The sequence below is a fragment of the Solanum tuberosum genome, unplaced genomic scaffold (assembly GCF_000226075.1).
Source record: "Solanum tuberosum cultivar DM 1-3 516 R44 unplaced genomic scaffold, SolTub_3.0 scf00239, whole genome shotgun sequence".
NCBI classification, from domain to species: domain Eukaryota; kingdom Viridiplantae; phylum Streptophyta; class Magnoliopsida; order Solanales; family Solanaceae; genus Solanum; species Solanum tuberosum.
The window spans coordinates 271,773-289,329 of NW_006239163.1; the positions used below are offsets into that span (position 1 = coordinate 271,773).

At 36.0% G+C, this 17,557-nt stretch overlaps 2 protein-coding genes across 4 annotated transcripts; one reads left to right on the forward strand and one right to left on the reverse strand.

Moving 5' to 3' along the window:
• LOC102592152 (uncharacterized) lies at positions 1 to 6,409 on the forward strand. Of its 2 annotated transcripts, none has more exons than XM_006356939.2 (9): positions 1 to 170; positions 352 to 473; positions 855 to 1,370; positions 2,006 to 4,299; positions 4,381 to 4,650; positions 4,723 to 4,803; positions 5,597 to 5,708; positions 5,806 to 5,872; positions 6,103 to 6,409. In XM_006356939.2, exons 2-9 carry the CDS (start codon positions 362 to 364, stop codon positions 6,197 to 6,199), a joined length of 3,549 nt encoding a protein of 1,182 aa, XP_006357001.2. In that variant the 5' UTR covers positions 1 to 170; positions 352 to 361; the 3' UTR covers positions 6,200 to 6,409. The 2 variants fall into 2 exon arrangements, with proteins under 2 accessions (XP_006357001.2, XP_015168717.1); XM_015313231.1 differs by having other exon boundaries at positions 855 to 1,349.
• Positions 6,410 to 8,742: 2,333 nt separating this feature from the next.
• Positions 8,743 to 16,524, reverse strand: LOC102592492 (uncharacterized). 2 transcript variants are annotated; one of them, XM_015313228.1, is made up of 8 exons: positions 16,373 to 16,524; positions 14,638 to 15,021; positions 13,690 to 13,816; positions 12,910 to 13,150; positions 12,530 to 12,602; positions 9,678 to 9,768; positions 9,523 to 9,602; positions 8,743 to 9,213 (listed from the first exon to the last, which is right to left on the reverse strand). In XM_015313228.1, the coding sequence occupies exons 1-8, from the start codon at positions 16,451 to 16,453 to the stop codon at positions 9,079 to 9,081; spliced, it is 1,212 nt and encodes a 403-aa protein (XP_015168714.1). In that variant the 5' UTR covers positions 16,454 to 16,524; the 3' UTR covers positions 8,743 to 9,078. The 2 variants fall into 2 exon arrangements, with proteins under 2 accessions (XP_015168714.1, XP_006357002.1); XM_006356940.2 differs by having other exon boundaries at positions 12,910 to 13,204.
• Positions 16,525 to 17,557: the final 1,033 nt, after the last annotated feature.

Sequence of the window (17,557 nt, forward strand, 5' to 3'; positions counted from 1 at the left end):
ATAAAATGGGCTAAAATTTCCCTCCAAATCAAAAGGTATTTTTCACATCTCCCTACTTTCCCTCCTTTAAACTCTAACCCTATACTCGCCCCCCCTTAACCCCACGCGCTCACCTTCTCCGGCGGCTTTCTCCGACGGCTTTCTCTGACGTTCTGATTCGATTCGATGCTGTTAGTATTTTTTCACATTTTTTTATTTGCGTCGGAAAAGTTTTTATCCTATTGCTGTACTGTGCTTTAAAGGCATAATCTTTTTACTTTCAGATTCAAAATCATCGAGGTGTTGATTCGGCTTGCTCTTAATTTCATTGTTTATCATTACATTGTTGTGATTATTATAATGTTATTGTAGATGAATTAAAATGGTTGGCGGCGGTAGAAAGAACGCGAACAAGTGTTACCCGGAAAAGGATACTTCGATTTTTGACGATACACAACCAGTGGACACTCAAATTTCACCAGAGACATTACCAGGCAAGTGTTTTTTTTTTTTTTTTTTTTGATTTTGGTAGTGTAAGAGTTTCACTTTGAAGTTAACTTGTTTAGGAAAAAGAGAAGTTTGAGTCTTTTATTAACGAAAAATATCACACTGCGAAAAGGAACGTTTATAGGCTGTCTAAATTGCTCTCACTCAGTTGCCTTGATTGTTATGTTCAGTGTTTAGTTAACTGCTAAAAAATGAAAGAGGACTTATGCTCAAGTTTGGATTTTTACTTACATCGAAAGAAAGTTCTTTTTATTTAAGTGTACTGTTAACAATGTGATACCATTCTTCAGAGGGAATTTTCAAGCAAGACCACTAAATGAGATTGGAATTTTCTCTCCCTAACAATACATTTTGTTTTATATTTGAAGGTGAGGATGATGAGTTGTACATTGACCAAAATATGGCTCCTGCTGATGACGACCTTTTCTTCAATGATGCCTTTGAGACCCAATTAGTAAATATCTGCAGTGAAAACCAGATTTTGGATATTGGTGGTGGTGAAACACAAGTGGTGGATTTCGGTGCTGAAACACAAGTTGTGGATTTCGGTGCTGAAACACAATTGGTGGATTTTGGTGGTGAAACTCAACAGGTGGATTTAGGTGGTGAAACCCAATTGGTTGATGATCATGATGGTCTACAAAGTAAACACATCCAGACTTCTGAAAATTGCAATATCGAAGTTGCCGTAGATAGTGATACTGAAGGAAGTGATGGAACTGAGGTCTTGTGTGATACTCAAGAGTTATCAGGTGATGATTCAATGGAACACAGCTACAGCTCAATTGACCAGGTGAAGTTGCCTAAAAGCAGCAACTCCAACACAAGTGAGAGGAGTTCAATTGCACAATCAGATGTTCAGAGTAATGATAAGCATCTTCTAGGTGAATTGGTTTTACTATCATGAGATGATTGATTTTGATTAAGTTCCAATGCTATACATGTAGGCTAAAGTTATCATTTTAGCATTTTTTTCCTTTTTAAGTATCTAAGATCTAAATGGAACAATACCTGAGCAAAAGGTTTTCCTTTCTTTATCCATACCTTAATTTAAGCAACTAATCCAAATCTTCTTCTACAAGTATAAAGTTGGACGAGACATTTTGCATCATCCAGTTTTTAGAATTCACAGTAAATAGGCCTCTTCACTTTGCCTGATCTGTATATTCTTTGCCAGTGTATCAACGATCTTGCATTTTGATATCACTGTTAGTATGACATTGCTGACTTTGGTTTTATACTATGCGACTACAGTTGGTCATTTCTGCTTTATCCAGAAAAAGTTTTGCTATTGAAAGAGAGGCTTGGCTTCACTTTCGCTGCTTTATATTGTAGACTCTAGATTTCTCTTCTCCTATTTGCTACCTGGAAGTGCTTAATATACTTTTCATTGTTAGTACTTTTAGGTGGTTGATGGATTCCTTTTCTGTTCTCAACTTTTATAATCTGTCCATATTCGTTATAGAACAAAGTTGCTTCAGAATTTTGGATCTTCTGACATTTATATATATTTTTTCAGGATCTTTGCAAAGAGGGTTTACTTCAATCCGTGCTGCATCTATCAGGGCTTCTGGTTTGGCTGCTTATGACATGAGCCGTAAAGGGACAAAAGGAAGTACATGGTCTATTAAGAGTGACAATCCTCTGGAGCAGGAAGGTGCAGGCCATAATGGAACATCCGTGGTTGGACCTCAATCTGAAGTCAGGAAAGAGCTTAACCTGAATGCTTGTGAGGAGTACGATGAACAATTGAAGGAAGTAGGTAATGAAAACCGGTGTAAGGTTGGTAGTTCAGCTGCGAGGAAACTTTTCAGAGATGAGATACTTATTGAAACTAAAGGGCCAGAAGATGGAAAGTATGATTTTCAGAAGACAGTGGACTTGCCTCAGTTGGACTCTGATAATGTATTGGCAGGTTTAAGTTATCTAGATTCTCAAGAACCTGGAGAGGAAACTCAGGCCAATGCACTAGAAGCTGTTGACAAGTTTCTTAACCTCAATCCTTTTGATTTTGATCAACATCTTGACTTTGGGAAGTCCTCCATTGGAAAATCAAAATGTGTCTCTGCTGCAAACGGGGCAAAACATTTAGCTCGGAGAGCAGCTGGAATAGCTGATGCAGAAGGTGGGATTTTTGATTGGGATGACAATCGCGAAGATGAAGGAGGTGGAGAGTTTTTTCAGAAGAAAAAGGAACTTCTTTTTGGCAGGATACCTGCTGCTGAACCTCTGAAGCGTGGTTCACTTGACCCCTTAAGACGGGGAGCTAAAAGTTGTGGTGAAAAGGAAAAGCATATATTGAACGACAAAAAGTTTAAGGGTTCCCCCTCTTCTGATTCAAAGTTATTGTCAAGTAAAGCGAGAGTTAAAAGTGAGCTATCAAAGTCCAGATCTAGAAAGAAGTTTGTTGAGGAGCTGGATGAACAATTCACTGTGGGGGCTGGTGATGGAATGGTTGATAATGGTAATGGAGACAATGTTCCAGACTTGCTAAATGTTGGTTTAGATACTCAAATGGCTGCTGAAGCTATGGAAACATTATGCTTCGGAGTTCCTGTGCTGGAAAATGATTGTAGCAATGAGAATAAAGGTAATAAGACATTGAGGAACAGTTCCTGCAAAGGTCGAGTTGATGATGAGAGTCTGATAAAGCAAAGGTCCTCCAAGAAAAAAGCACGATCTTCTGACACTCGACCTGCTACAAGATTGTCGGTGCAGAAGGATGCCAAATTAGTTGAAGTGCACTGTAGAGAAGCAGTGAAGCAACAGAAAAGTAGCAAGAAGCAAGGCAATGATGAACAAGGAGCCGGATTGAGAATGATCAAGGCAAATATGACGAAATCCCATGCTTCAAGGGGAAAAGAAGAAGAGTTGGGACAAGAAGAAAGACCACCAAAAGAAAGCAGAGGTTCCATGTCTGTCAAGAATTGTCATTTGCAACAGCAGCATGGCTCATTTACACCTGTAGCTCATCGAACTAGGCACAACCGGGCAGAAAGTCAACCAAAAAGTCGTCTGTCTGCTGCTGCCACTTCTAATAGAAGTGGGACTGATGGAGATGCTTGTGAGACTTTGATGGATCATGGTACATTCGCTGCCAGTCATACTGCCAATCTCCGAAATATGAAATCAATGTGGGGCGACCATTGTGCTGTAGACCATCCCAAAGGAAAAAGAAGTCATCGAAAGATACCTGCCATGGGGCAAGAGGCCACTACTCAATCTTGTAGAAGGTCAAAAAGATTAAGTGGTGACCAGACAAGTACTTTAATTGATGTCAGTGCAAAAAAGAGAAAGTGTTCACCTGAAACTCCCTCTGGTATTGCATCCTCAGGAAGAGGGTCTCGAAAGAAGCTATCAAATGAAGGCATAAATAAAGGACATCCGGAGGGTACCAACATTAATGATGCTTTTGCTGATGGAAATACAAAAGCACTTCGATATAAGTCGCCAGAAGATTCTAATAGGAAAGCTGATATAGAGACAAAACAATCTGTTGATGAAGCACATGGAGCAGAATCTTCAACAGGAGACCAGTGTAAAGCGCCAGCTTCAGCATGCACCACTCCCACCAATTCAAAAATCCTGAAGAGTTCTGTGTCACCTATATGTATGGGTGATGAGTATCAAAAGCAGTCGTGCAGGAAGAATATGTCAAGGTCCGCTCTTTTGAGAGAAATAATTTCCTTACATACTACTGGAACGCAAGTTGACTCCACCTTAAAAGATTCCAGGAAGAGGCGAGAAATGACTAATGTTCGAGTCTTGTTCAGTCAGCACCTTGATCCAGATATAATCAAACAGCAAAAAAAGGTAATTTGGATATGAATTTACCTTGTTTGTGCTAAAATTCTATGTTTTAAACTGGAATCACCTTGTCATCTCTTTCTCCAGATCTTAGCACGGTTAGGGGCCTCAAGTGTGTCATCTATGTCCGATGCCACTCATTTTATGGCTGATGAATTTGTTCGCACTAGAAATATGCTAGAAGCTATTGCTGCAGGGAAACCTGTGGTGACACATCTATGGCTTGAGAGTTGTGGACAAGCAAGCTGTCTTATTGATGAGAAAAATTATATACTGAGAGATACAAGAAAAGAAAAAGAGTTCGGCTTCAGCATGCCAGTTTCATTAGCACGAGCATGCCAACATCCCATTTTACAGGTAAAGATGCAGCCTTTGATGGCTATTAGATGCAGCTGTAATGCTTGTTTTTCTCATAGTACTTGTTTTCAGGGATATAAAGTTTTTATCACTCCAAATACAAAGCCTAGTAAAGAAATATTGGCAAGTTTGGTTAAGGCAGTTCATGGTTTGGTGAGTACCTCTTCTCTTTACCACTCATTTCACTTTGTGATTCAGCCATTTTAGACAAGGCATTCTATATACTCTATCCACTAACCTGAATGATCTTTGATGCTGGAATTTGGTAGTGTACCGAGTTCCTCTTTGAAAGAAAAAATGGTCTGAGTCAAGTCCAAAGCAAGTGATTTAAAATGTTCAGTCTGTGTTCTCATAGATTTGTACCTTTGTGAATACCTGATATAGAACTATTTTTTATTAGAATGGTCAGGAGGATATGATAGACTAGGAATCTGCTCTAAATGCAACATGCTTAGTTATGATAGATCAGGACCAGCTTCAATAAATATGTTGGATATCATATATATGTGAGGTGTGCTCAAGATGATGTCCATGGTAAGGTGATAAATGTCGATGTGTTGATGATCATTAGTTGGACCTTTTTGAATATAAAAATCATTAGTTTGACTTACAGTAGGTGAAGCAAATACCTATGACCAATTTTGTTGAAAGTTTCTTTATAGGGAAAACAAATGGTTAGGAGTATAATCCAAACTAAAGTTGGATGGATTTGAATTCTTGAAACTCTTACCGTATGGTTATTTGTAGAAGTATACCAAACATCTTGGGCATCCAATAAATTGAGTTAGTGTTTACCAGCATGTCTCGTCTTTCTTGTTATAACATCATCCATGTAAGAATTTCATAATCAATCTGTATATTTGCAGGCAGACCTCTCTCCATAATTGTATGTGTTTGATTGATATTTTTTCCCTCCTTGTTAACACCTGTTCGAAATGTTTTTCAGGCAGTTGAACGACTTTGTAGATCTGCTATGAAAGAGGAAGTTATTCCTGACAATCTTCTAGTTTTATCGTGTGAAGAAGACTATGAAGTTTGCATCCCCTTCCTTGAGAAAGGTGAATTTCTTATTCTTTTGCCTAGTATAGTACTTAACAAGAAGTTATAGTAGTATTAAATTTGAATAATCATGCAAATCCCTCGTTACATTTACAGGATCAACAGTGTATAGTTCGGAACTGCTGCTGAATGGCATAGTCACTCAGAGACTAGATTTTGACAGGTGGTTTCTTAATTTCAACAGCATCTACACTTCTTATGATACTAATGACAAGTCCTTGTATTTTGGGGTGTGAATGTATGAAAAGTTCATTCTAAAATCTGATTACCATTTGCATAAGATCAAAACGAGACTCGTAAATTCTAATCTAATTTTCTTATAAGTGGTCCGTCATAATATTGCACCATCTGATCCCACTTATCCTTTTGTAACCGGCTATATTTTTGTTGCAGGTACCATCTTTTCGCAGATCATGTTAAGAGAACTCGTTCAACAATATGGGTGAAGAAACATAACAATCAATACCTTGCTGTTGCAAAATGCAAATGAGGTTTAGCTGCCTCTTAGAGTGTTGTTGCCTACTAATTTGTTTTAGGGGCATGTGTATTATAAGTGTAGGTATCTGTAAATATAGTTTGTCTCTAATGTATAGTGATCAAGTTTAATCTAGGATCCTCCCCCCCCCCAAAGGTTCTGTTGGATCTTGAAAACTGTCGTCAGAATCAGACTAATAATGAAACATCCAAAAAGAGAATTCTAGTCAGATGATTTTTCATCCACTTTGATTCAAATGCCATTCGATCACTAGTTTGTTGCTTAGGAGTTGGGGCATATTCAGTGTGCTCTGATAATGACCTGCATTGCAAGCTATTCAAATCACATGTTTAAACTATTGCAGTGACCTATTACACCTAATTTTATTCAAAGTGATATTATTACCTCCTTAGAAGGTGGCATGGTAGAGAAAGTGTCTTCACCTTCTTTAAATTGTGTGAGAAGAAGAAAATATATATTAAAATGACAAATTTGAACACATGACACTATTTTATTGGCCATTATATAATTAAGTATTATAATTTCTAATATATTAATTATGTCAAAAAAAATTATTTTTATCTTTTTATTAGTGGCTCCAATTTTTTTTAAAGCTTTTACATTTTTCATTTTGAGTTCTTCGACAATTCACTGTCATTTGTCACCATTGATGATTTCTTCAATTTATTCTCATGGAAGCATACCCTCAAAGAGGAACTCTAAAAAGAAATAAAAAGTAGCGGGGAAGATGTTGACTTCCACCGAAAAGTTAATAATTTTAACTTAAAGTTCATGATTTTTACTCAAACTCACAAGAGGATTCATCGGAGAAAATCATAGAAAAAAATCATAAGAAAGATAATGACTTCTATTGAAAATCCTATGACATTTATGCATAAAATTCATGATTATATTGCTTAAATTTTTCAAAAATCCATCGAAGAAAATGATTTTCTTTGTCTTCTTTATTTTCGCTGGAGCACCAACTACAACCATTAGAATGTTATTTTTGTCAAGCCATCAATAGCATATTTGATTCTACACACAGTTTACTAATGAAATGTTTGATTTTCATCCATAATTATCAAGATTTCAAAAGAACTTTATAGACCTGAAAGTTTTTATTTGTTTCACTGACAATAATGGTGTTGCCCACTGTCTATCGCCACCGCCAACATCACTAAACTTCATAATCTAACCCATCGGTGGCCCCCTAAACTTGGCACCAACTTTCACTTGGACACTTTAACTAGGCTTTGTTCATTTTAAGCACCTCATGTCAAACCTCATTGTGTCATTTTGACACTTTTTATATTTTCAAAACTGCATTTTAAGTGCGTACATCCAGACGCCTCTTATGTGGAAAAATAAACGAATTGGTATGTGACACGTGGAAATTTTATTTTATTTTTAAAAATCTCAATTTTACTTTCTTTTTTTCTTTCTTCCAGATCCCAAACCCCATGCCCCCACCTCTTTTCTTCTTCTTCTTACGCCTCCTTCCCCTTCATCTGTTCTTCTCCATCAAAAAGGCAAGAACATAGGTTAGTTTACAAAGTAAAATACGTTTTGGAGAATAAGGGAAATCATACCAAATCGAAAAGTTTTTATATGACATTTAAAAGAAGATGATTTCTTGTGCTACTACGATTGGGATTTACAATGAAGGATATGTAAAATAAATTTCTTTGTTTTTCATTGGAGGTTGTTCTTTATTTCTTTTTTATTCCTTGAAATCAATTTAATTTTCAATGGAGAAGGTAAGAATGTAAATCAGTTTTTCCATTTGAAAGAAGTTGATTTCTTTTTTTGTTCCCTTGAAATCGATTTTGTTTTTGAATATGAATCAAGATGCAAATTCGATTTTCAAAGAAGATGGAAGAATCAAAGAGTTTAAAAAAGTTGTGTGGTGATGGAGGATGGTAGAAGGTGGGGAAGATGGAAGGGAGAAAGCAAGGAAGAAGAAGGAGAAGAAAATATTTACAAAAAAATTCAGAATATTTACAAAAAAGTCTCTAACGCGCTCAAAATTCGTGTAGCACACGTACTGTGCTTAGTCAGCAAAAAGTGTCAAAATGACATAGCGAGACCCTACATGAGGTGTCTAAAATGAACATCGCCCACTTGAGGTGCCTAAGTGAAACTTCGTGCCAAGTTTAGGGGGCCACCGATGGGTTAGACCTCATCTTATTGTCTCCTGTTCTCTCTTCAAATTTCTTATTTTTCCTTCAATTTGTGAATAATGAAGAAGGAAGAAGAAATGAAATTTTAAAAAGAGAGAAATGTATGGTGAGAGGAGGAAGAATGCCTAGGTTCCTACTCTTTGCAAAAGTCTAAGAAAATATTATGGAAAAAAAGTTTTAAAAAATTAAAATAATACATTTACATGTCAAAACGCGTGTATACCACCTTTTCACAGAAAAACTGAGATTGTCTTCGGAAGAGGTACTAAAACCACTTTAAATAAGATTAGTGTGTAATAGGTCACCATGATACTTGAAGCATATAACCACTTTTCGAAACCAGAAAACTACATGCCTTACAATAACAGGTACATAAGAGAGATCTAAAATGTAATAAAACAAAATGGAATGCAACACCTTCTCAGATTAACAAGGGCACAAAACCAGTGCATCAGATGTTGGTAATGGCCATGTCCCAGCCTCATGGAGCTACTATATTCTCCAGCAGTAGACATAATTAGAGGACTACCTATAGCTACAGCCTACAGTAACTATGTCCGTATACACATTTATCTGCCAAAGCCCAGATTTCTAGAGGTATCAACCGCGTCATCACATAAGATCGTTGGGTAAAAGAAGATAAAATAATACAAGGAAAAGCATATTCAATATCTCCTATACAACGTGATCATCTCTCTGTTATTACTCATGTCATGCAGGGCTAGAATTTTCTGCAATTTGGAATCGCCAAGAATAGTACCGGATGTACATTGCGTTGATACTCATAGTAGCACCAAAGCCCAAAACTGATGCTACCATTATAGAATAGATTGCCTGCAATTGAAGCTGCAAAAAGACAAGATTTTTGGGCATTACTCCTCGCATCAAATCTGCCAAAACGTTTATGTTTGTGCACATTTTCTCAAGACAGTATTATTTTCTGCATCGGTTTTGGTTGGTGTGGGGTGAATGAGTTGTGAATCTGATTACATTTTTCAAAAAGATTTACTGGAAAGATCTCAAAAGGTTTTAAGAGGTTTTACTCTAGAAATATTTGATGATGGTTAAAGAAGACATGGGATCTTCAATGGATAGACGAAAAAATATCCAAGAGTTATCAAATATCAACTGCATAATAGCTACAGTGCATCTTACCATAGAGTATAAAACATGTAGAGAAACAGCAACAAGAGCAAACTCTAAAGCGGCATACGACCATATGTACTCTTTAATAGCTGCATTTCAAATGAAAATTTTATGACACAAATCGGCTAGTATTTGATAAATAAAATTTAGAGGCTCAGACATACCTAGGATGACGGCAAAAATGGATGCCAAAAGACCGAGTGTAAATGCAAATGGTGCAGCAATCACAAGCGCCTGAGTTTTCATGTCATGAACCTTCAAGAGATAGAATACCTTTACCATTATCCAACAAAAACCTTCACGAGAAAAGACTTGAAATGTGAAATGCTATTCGATAATAATAAAATATTACGATAAAGTTCTAGGTAGATGATGTCATCAAATTCCACCTTTCTACTTAACAGAAAAATATGTAAAAGCTGTTGGATGTGCATTCAACACCACTAGTGTTGACATCACTATGCAGCAGATTACAGGCACACGAACTCAAAAGTTTTTAATTGAGAATAGGTAAGTAATCAATTCTTCAAACTAATTAAAGTTTTTGACTATTACCCAGGGATAAAAAAGCTTTTGACCTTGTTTTGCATCCTAAGCAAGGTGAAATTTTAGGCAACTTAAAAAAATGCCATTTAGTTGCAGTCTTTGATTTAGTCACCTGGAATGTATTCTGCTGTAGTTTTTCACTTTCGAAAATCTGAGCTCAATTATTTCTCAACGCAGAGGCCCTAGCATCTTAGCTGTTGAATCGTGACAGAACAAAGGAAGGACGATCGGATGCTTTGTAGCATCCTGTGTTAGCAGGTGTATGAATCAAAATTTTATTCTTAAAATAATTTTGGCTATATTAATTTCAAGACATAGTGGTCCAAATAGCTACTATGAGCTAATATGAGTGAAAAAATTATTGGGCTAGTCCATTGATTTGAGCTATAAATGACGAGCCCATTATGCTAAGCCCAAGATTTCATCTTATTTTAGAGGGCCCAAATTGGTGTCACGTGTCAAATGATGTGGTCCGACAAATCAAATAAAAAGAGCCAATAGGATTATACCACATGCCAAAATGACACAACATGTCTAGTCAAATCAAGGACCAATGTAAATGAGTCACATGTACAAGTGACATGTTCCGACTAATCAAATATAGTCATGTCAACTTCAATTTGATTGGTCGAAAAGAGTTTGTCCTCTTATTGACCCTTGATTTGATTAGGCATATTGTGTTATTTTGGCATGTGGCATGATCTTATTGACTCTTTTATTTAGTTTGGTGTGCAACATCATTTAACACATGACACCAATTTGGGGGGGGCTTCAAACAACATGAAATCTTGGGCTTAGCATAATGGGCTCGTCATTTATAGCCCAAATCAATGAACTAACCCAATGAAATTTGACTGCAATTAAATCCATATTTATTGGACTTAAATAATTGATGCACTCATATTATCCCATAGTAGCTATTTGGACCAATATGTCTTAAATTTAACATAAGTATATAACCAAAATTATAAGTCCAATAAACTTTAGATTCTTACAATAGGGCGCGAGAAGGGTCGTCACTAAGGGGTGTGATGTAAATTATCATAGTGCAAACATCAGTGGTTGTTTCCAAGGCTCATGCTAGAACAACAGTGTAATATCAAAATGCATGCAGAGACCAGGGTTGTCTTATGTTTTAACGGGATGTTGGATAGAAATACAAGGTCGCATCATTCATCCTCTCCAACCACGCTCAGTGGGGAGCTCATTGAAAAAAGGATTCTCAAATGGGGGCCATTCTAAAGAGAAGCCATGTCAGCCATATGTGCACTGCTTCACAATCATGTTCCTCTTTCTTGGATGTGGTAAACTAAAGGTGGAAAAATTAAACCCAAAATCATACACCCCCCCCTCCCCCCATGTTTTGCTGATTATTGACTCACCCATTTATTAACTCAACCCATTTTAGCCTATCAAAAATTTGGGTTGATAACTAGCCTAAACTGATCCATGAGAAATCTTGTCAAAATATTAAAATTTTTCTTTTATTTGATTTTATATTTAGCCATAATATAGAAAAATAATAATTTATTAGGTACTAAAAGTTAATAAAAGAACAAATAAAACAATTAAAACTTAGTAGGAATTGCGCGGATTGAGTTTTGACCCGCATTTCAGCCCAAGTAACTTTTGGGCGGAACAATAACCCATGCATTTAATAACTCAATCCATCTTGACTCACCCAACTACAGCCCAATCTGCTCATTTACCACCTCTATGGGTAAACCTCACTCCAATAGGAGCAAAAATGTTTTTATCCGCTTTGCTCCCTTGGTGACTTGAAACTCTAACATCATGGTTGCTGGAGGATACCTTTGCTACTAGGTTATCTCTCACTTGTTCAATCATCTCCATTTTTGAGAAAATGTGCATATTATGCGACCATTATCGAACTCACTCTGGAGTTAAAAGTTTTAAAATAGTTTCACCCATACAGGTTATATATAGGAAGTCTGTATCTTCTGCCCCTCATTTGCCTGCTCCCTGCAGCACATGCATTCAAGCAGCAGAACTAAAGGGGAGCTGGTTCCCTCCCGTCCCCCTCAAAAAAAGAAACAGAAAAGCATTTTATATTATTGCCTTCTACTCAAGTAACAACTAAATTGTATGACTGTTCCATCCTTTCGTATTTATGTAACTTGTAAGTTCCTCCTCCTACTTTTATTCGCTCAAACAAACCAAAGTTCCACCACTGGGGAAGCATTATGGTTTCCCTGCATTTTTGGATCTATGGTAAAAGAAACAGGATGGTGGCTCATGTGAGAACTTGATCAATGTAATTTGTGGCACTTAGTACAATAACACTACCAAAAGATCCTAATGAACTACTCCATCCAAGTCTTGGATAAGCAAGCAGTTGAAAAATGGAAATAGGTGCATTCAAGGATTAGGCATCTTCCCAAGGATGAAATCTCAAGCCAATGTTAATTTTTAAAATTATATCCAAAAGATAGAAAAAAAAAGAACTCACCAATAACTGCTCAAGGAAGAAGAAATAGCATATTGTGCTGATCAAAACAAGCACCACAAAGTCCTGCCAAGCACTGCAATGACAGAAATTTCAATTTTGATTAGACTCAAAAACAAACAAAGTAACTGAGAAATCAGTTTGCTCCATCATCCAGTATTTAGAGCTTCTTCCCAGTATTCACAACTAAGGGTTCACTTTACTTTGTATTATCAAATGAAGACAGTTGTTGAAACCAACTCTAAAAATCAAAGAGAAACTGGAAATAAAACTTCTTCAAATCTCACAAGGCAAATATGAAATCAACACAAAAACTAAGAAAAAACAGAATATGTCTTTAAACAGCTCTGTGAAAAAAATGTTTTTTTCTATGTGATGTTCACCTTATTCTTCCAGAATTGTTGTGCTCCGATCTGTTATCTTGTTGACTAGTACTGGGAATCCGCAGCAAAGTTACAGGTAAATTAGAAACTTCCTGTCGACAAACATCACAAATTTTGTTCCCTTTCACGCTAAACCACTTGATCGCACATTCCTCGTGAACAAGTCTTAGGTCACCTTTGCAGCTGCACTCCATCTGGAAAGTATTGCCTTCATCACATGCCTCCAGACAGATCCTACAAACTGCTTCCTCTTCAGGGATTTCCCGATCCTCATTCTCAGGAGCAGGAGTAATTTCTTTTGTTCATTTTAATCAAATTTTGAGGGGTTGGAGCAGAGGAAAAGTCAAATATTAATCATAACACTTTAAACAGCTTTTGATAGCAACTTCTTTTTTAATACAATAGGAAGTAGAAGTCAGTAAAAACTTTGAAACACTTTTTCAGTTGAGTCAGGAGAAGAATAAAGATTCAGGTCTGTGGAACTTATTAACCAGCTTACTAAAGAAATCATTTTGTAAAACAGAAAAGACTAGAGTTGGACTAAAGTGTAACATGTCTGTCCGTAAAGAAATGTCTACTTTACATTATTAATTTCTTAATTGCCAGAAAGGCTGCGTCAGGGATTACTTATCTACTTGGAAGGCTTGACTAAACATTTGTGAGTTGTGACAGTTATATGGATAAGTTTGATATCATACAGCTTTCATAATTAGTTTGACTTGATCAAACATGGTACACTCTTTTGATGACTCACGCACAACATAAGAACATTTGACTTACCATCTCCAGTATCTGGAACATGCTCTTCATGGGTAGCAAAGGACATTGATCTAACAATGACAAAATTTCTCCCAGGCACAGAAAGGGACCTTGACATACAAGCTTTAGATGCCCCAGTCCGCGATGACTGCAAGCAGAAGTACACGTTATGGAAATGTAGAGAAGCCATTGGATGTTAAAGCTACTTAGGAAACCTCTTATATGTTAATGGCCTCATAACTAATAGCAGGTGCCGTGAGCGGAAGGAAAGAGGAATAATGTCTTAGATTACAGTCCCTTTTAAGTGATAGACATTTACAATGACAAGAGATCTTCTTGGCCATTAGACAAATGAACATACGGCACTTCAGCAAAATGAGGTCGGCTTCCAAATATAGTGCTTTTCTGTGGCATAAATTCCTGTCTTATTGTAAATGATGAAGTATGACTAATGCAAGCATTGACAGATTAACTTGAATGACATGTAGTATATAAAACATTGGATTATCTGTTCAAGTTTGTCCAGACCATCAAAAAAATTATTACATCATAACTCAAGTTAGATTTGATTCTATTTATAAGTTGTGTGGAGAGGAGATTGATTAGTGAAATCAAGTTCAAGAACATGGAGGATACAGTCTGAATTGTTCCATTTTATTAGACATTCTTTCCTTTTTAGTTTGTTTAAAAAGAATTGACCCATTTTATACTTAAAAACAATTTGACTTCAAAAACTTCACATTTAACCTTTAATGGCATGATTTTATAGCCACAAAAATGTCATGGTTGTTTGAGACCATAAGTTCGAATAGTCTCTCCTTCTTAAACTATGTGCACAGACAAACAAGTTTACACAGAGGGAGTATTATTTCTGTGTCAACAGGTACCACCTCTGAGTTGTTTGATGAAGTTGAACTTTTCAGAAACTATTGAAAGCGCATTATTGTTAATGGAACAAAAGGAACTCACATTTGACCTTTGTTGTTCACCATGTGTCCTAGCAGATATAGGCGTGGAAACTGAGGGAGATGAATTTGAAGCAGGGGTCACAGGTAGAGAGGCACATTTTTGCCAATTGCAGGAGAAGAAGTTTGCTGCCAGAGGGCTTCCTGGAACTACCTTATGATCTGAACTGAGGAGAGAGCTTCTCTCACCATCAGATGAAGCAACTTTCTTCTTAAAGCTTAAAGCCCGAAGAAAACCTCCTGTTGGACCTGGTGAACGAGGTGAATACTTTCTGCCAGTTCCAATGCCTGCATGTCTTGGAGGTATTTGAAGGGAAAGATCTGCTTTTTTCATGCTTGGGCCCAAACCGGCAACCATATTCGAGGGTTCCCTTTTCTGAAAATCAGCCTGCATGTACCCAAAATATAAGAATTTTTCGTTACATCTGGTAATATTACCCTTGATCTTCTAATTTCATGTAATTTGCACACTTGTTAAATTTTCTACCATTTGACTAACATTGCTTATGATAGAAAAAATACATAACGTTATCATCTACATGATTAGAGGCTTCAGTTGATTAGTTGTAAAACATTTTTATTTTCACGAAAAATCTTTTTAGAATTATTTCCAGGATTAGTTGAGCATAATGCTAGGCATCACGCAGTACTAGTAGAAGTTTTATGATACTTGGTGATAGTTGTTAGTGGTAGGAGCAAGTTTTATGAAGCATTTTATAAGAGACTAACATCCTACCTTAATCATGTGATGTATAAACATTATCCTTGGGCAAATATTTTTAAAAAGTTTTAAAAAAGATAAACACCAGAAAACAGAAAAACGTTTTAAAGTGACACTCAACTCTTCATGGTACCAAAGCGTCATGGCTATTGTGATGTCATAGACAGAAAAGTTTTCTGAGGTTAGGGTAAGGTAAGACCAAATATGAACAACAGAGAAAACACTTTGCCATTTCTCTTAATAATATAATTGGAAATTTACAAGAAACTAATGTCACTTAGTCTATCATGGGACCATTAGACCAGAACTACACTTCATCTAAATATCATATATCAGGAAAAAAAACAAATGAATACCAAGCATCCCTACATTTGTTCTCGAAAGAGGAATCAAACATGGACACTCACACCATTCTACAATCTCTCTTCTTCTTGATGTCACTGAAGTAGCAAAATTTATATATCAAATGCCATCGAGTAAGTTCCTTCGGGGACATCCGATTAACAAAATGTCATCAGGTTACTCAAAAACACTAAAAAAAAAAGGCTTAACCCTGATTCCCATAAAGAACTCACTTAACATTTTACAGAATCCCAAAAATAAACAAAATTGGACATATTTCATACACTAGAAGGCCCTTAAATAAAATGAGGAAAGCACCAACTCACAAAAAGAAGTCCATTTTCTGAAACTTTAGACAAGTAGCCTAAAATTCAGCATGATATTCTGGGATTGAAAGAGTCAAAATTGGGATATCTATCTCTTAATAACCTACTTTTTTTGTTTGTTTAAGAAGTTACATAGTTGAGAACTGCAAAAGTGCTAAAAAAATCACAACTTTTTATAGTTAAAAATAAACTTATTAAAAATGACAGCCAAAGAGAACAAAAATAGGTTTTGCTTCCTAAATTACTGAGTACAAAACACATATAAAGCACACTCAAAGACTTTTATGCTGAAATAAATGTTTAAAGAAAACAACTTTTTAGGAATCTTTATTGAACAGTTGAGTAGTAACCTGTGATATCCTAGGAGAAGCAGGAGGAACATTATCTGAAAATGGAATGGGTGCTGCTTCTGTTGCTCTAGGTGCCTCCATTTTAACTTAAAACACACCGAAAACAAGTAACAAGAAATCAAACAAAAGAGACAAATCAAGTAAAAAAATAATAATCAAGAACCCATATATATTGGGCAACTTACTTCACATATATATATATAAAGGATTAAGGATTAATTTTTAAATTGAGAGACCCCCAAATGAGGGACGGAGGAAACTGAGGAGAAATCGACTGAGAGTGACAGAGTGGTCGGGGTGTTCTTGTTTGTAGTGGAATTAAAGGAGAAGCAAAGTTTTCATGATTGTTGTGCTTGGCCCACTAATATTCTTTTTGATTTCCGTGTCCGTTATCCATATTAGAATCCAATTAAATTTAAATTTGGATAAAAAAATCCTACATTAGAGCCCAAAGGTAAGCATTTTCCTAATAAGACGACTCTCTATAAAAAAAAAACTCAAATTTAAGTCATCAGCAACCCTTAAAGTTGTCCGCATAATTCACTTAGTTGAGGTGTCTAAGTGAATTATGCGGACAACTTTAAGGGTTGCTGATGACTTAAATTTGAGTTTTTTTTTTATAGAGAGTCGTCTTATTAGGAAAATGCTTACCTTTGGGCTCTAATGTAGGATTTTTTTATCCAAATTTAAATTTAATTGGATTCTAATATGGATAACGGACACGGAAATCAAAAAGAATATTAGTGGGCCAAGCACAACAATCATGAAAACTTTGCTTCTCCTTTAATTCCACTACAAACAAGAACACCCCGACCACTCTGTCACTCTCAGTCGATTTCTCCTCAGTTTCCTCCGACGGTCGATGACTTAAGCCCTTGATTAATGATAAATGAGTACTTATCACTCTAACTCAAAGAGTACCCACCAATATTCCATGTATGTATACTCCCCATCCCATATGCCAACAAAATTTTATGTCTTGTCATCATCCTTAAAATTTGTCACTACATTCTATTTATGAACCTTAGTTATTAATTTTTACAATTGAGCATTTAAATATATATAAAGTGTTTTTGTTAGATATTTTTTATTTATTTTAAAAAAAAATTAAATTAAAAATATTTAATATAAATTCTTATCATGTATTTAAATGTTCAATTAGAATATGTTATAAGTATGTAAATA

Excerpts from the sequence above, each read along its gene's own strand:
- LOC102592492 (XM_006356940.2), bottom strand. The coding sequence starts at position 16,453 with ATGGAGGCACCTAGAGCAACAGAAGCAGCACCCATTCCATTTTCAGAT. Across the intron at positions 12,603-12,909 it reads AACAATTCTGGAAGAATAAG|TGCTTGGCAGGACTTTGTGG; the intron begins GTGAACATCACA and ends CTGTCATTGCAG. Across the intron at positions 9,603-9,677 it reads CATTTTTGCCGTCATCCTAG|CTATTAAAGAGTACATATGG; the intron begins GTATGTCTGAGC and ends TTTGAAATGCAG.
- LOC102592152 (XM_006356939.2), top strand. The coding sequence starts at position 362 with ATGGTTGGCGGCGGTAGAAAGAACGCGAACAAGTGTTACCCGGAAAAG. Across the intron at positions 474-854 it reads TTCACCAGAGACATTACCAG|GTGAGGATGATGAGTTGTAC; the intron begins GCAAGTGTTTTT and ends TTATATTTGAAG. Across the intron at positions 4,804-5,596 it reads TTAAGGCAGTTCATGGTTTG|GCAGTTGAACGACTTTGTAG; the intron begins GTGAGTACCTCT and ends AATGTTTTTCAG.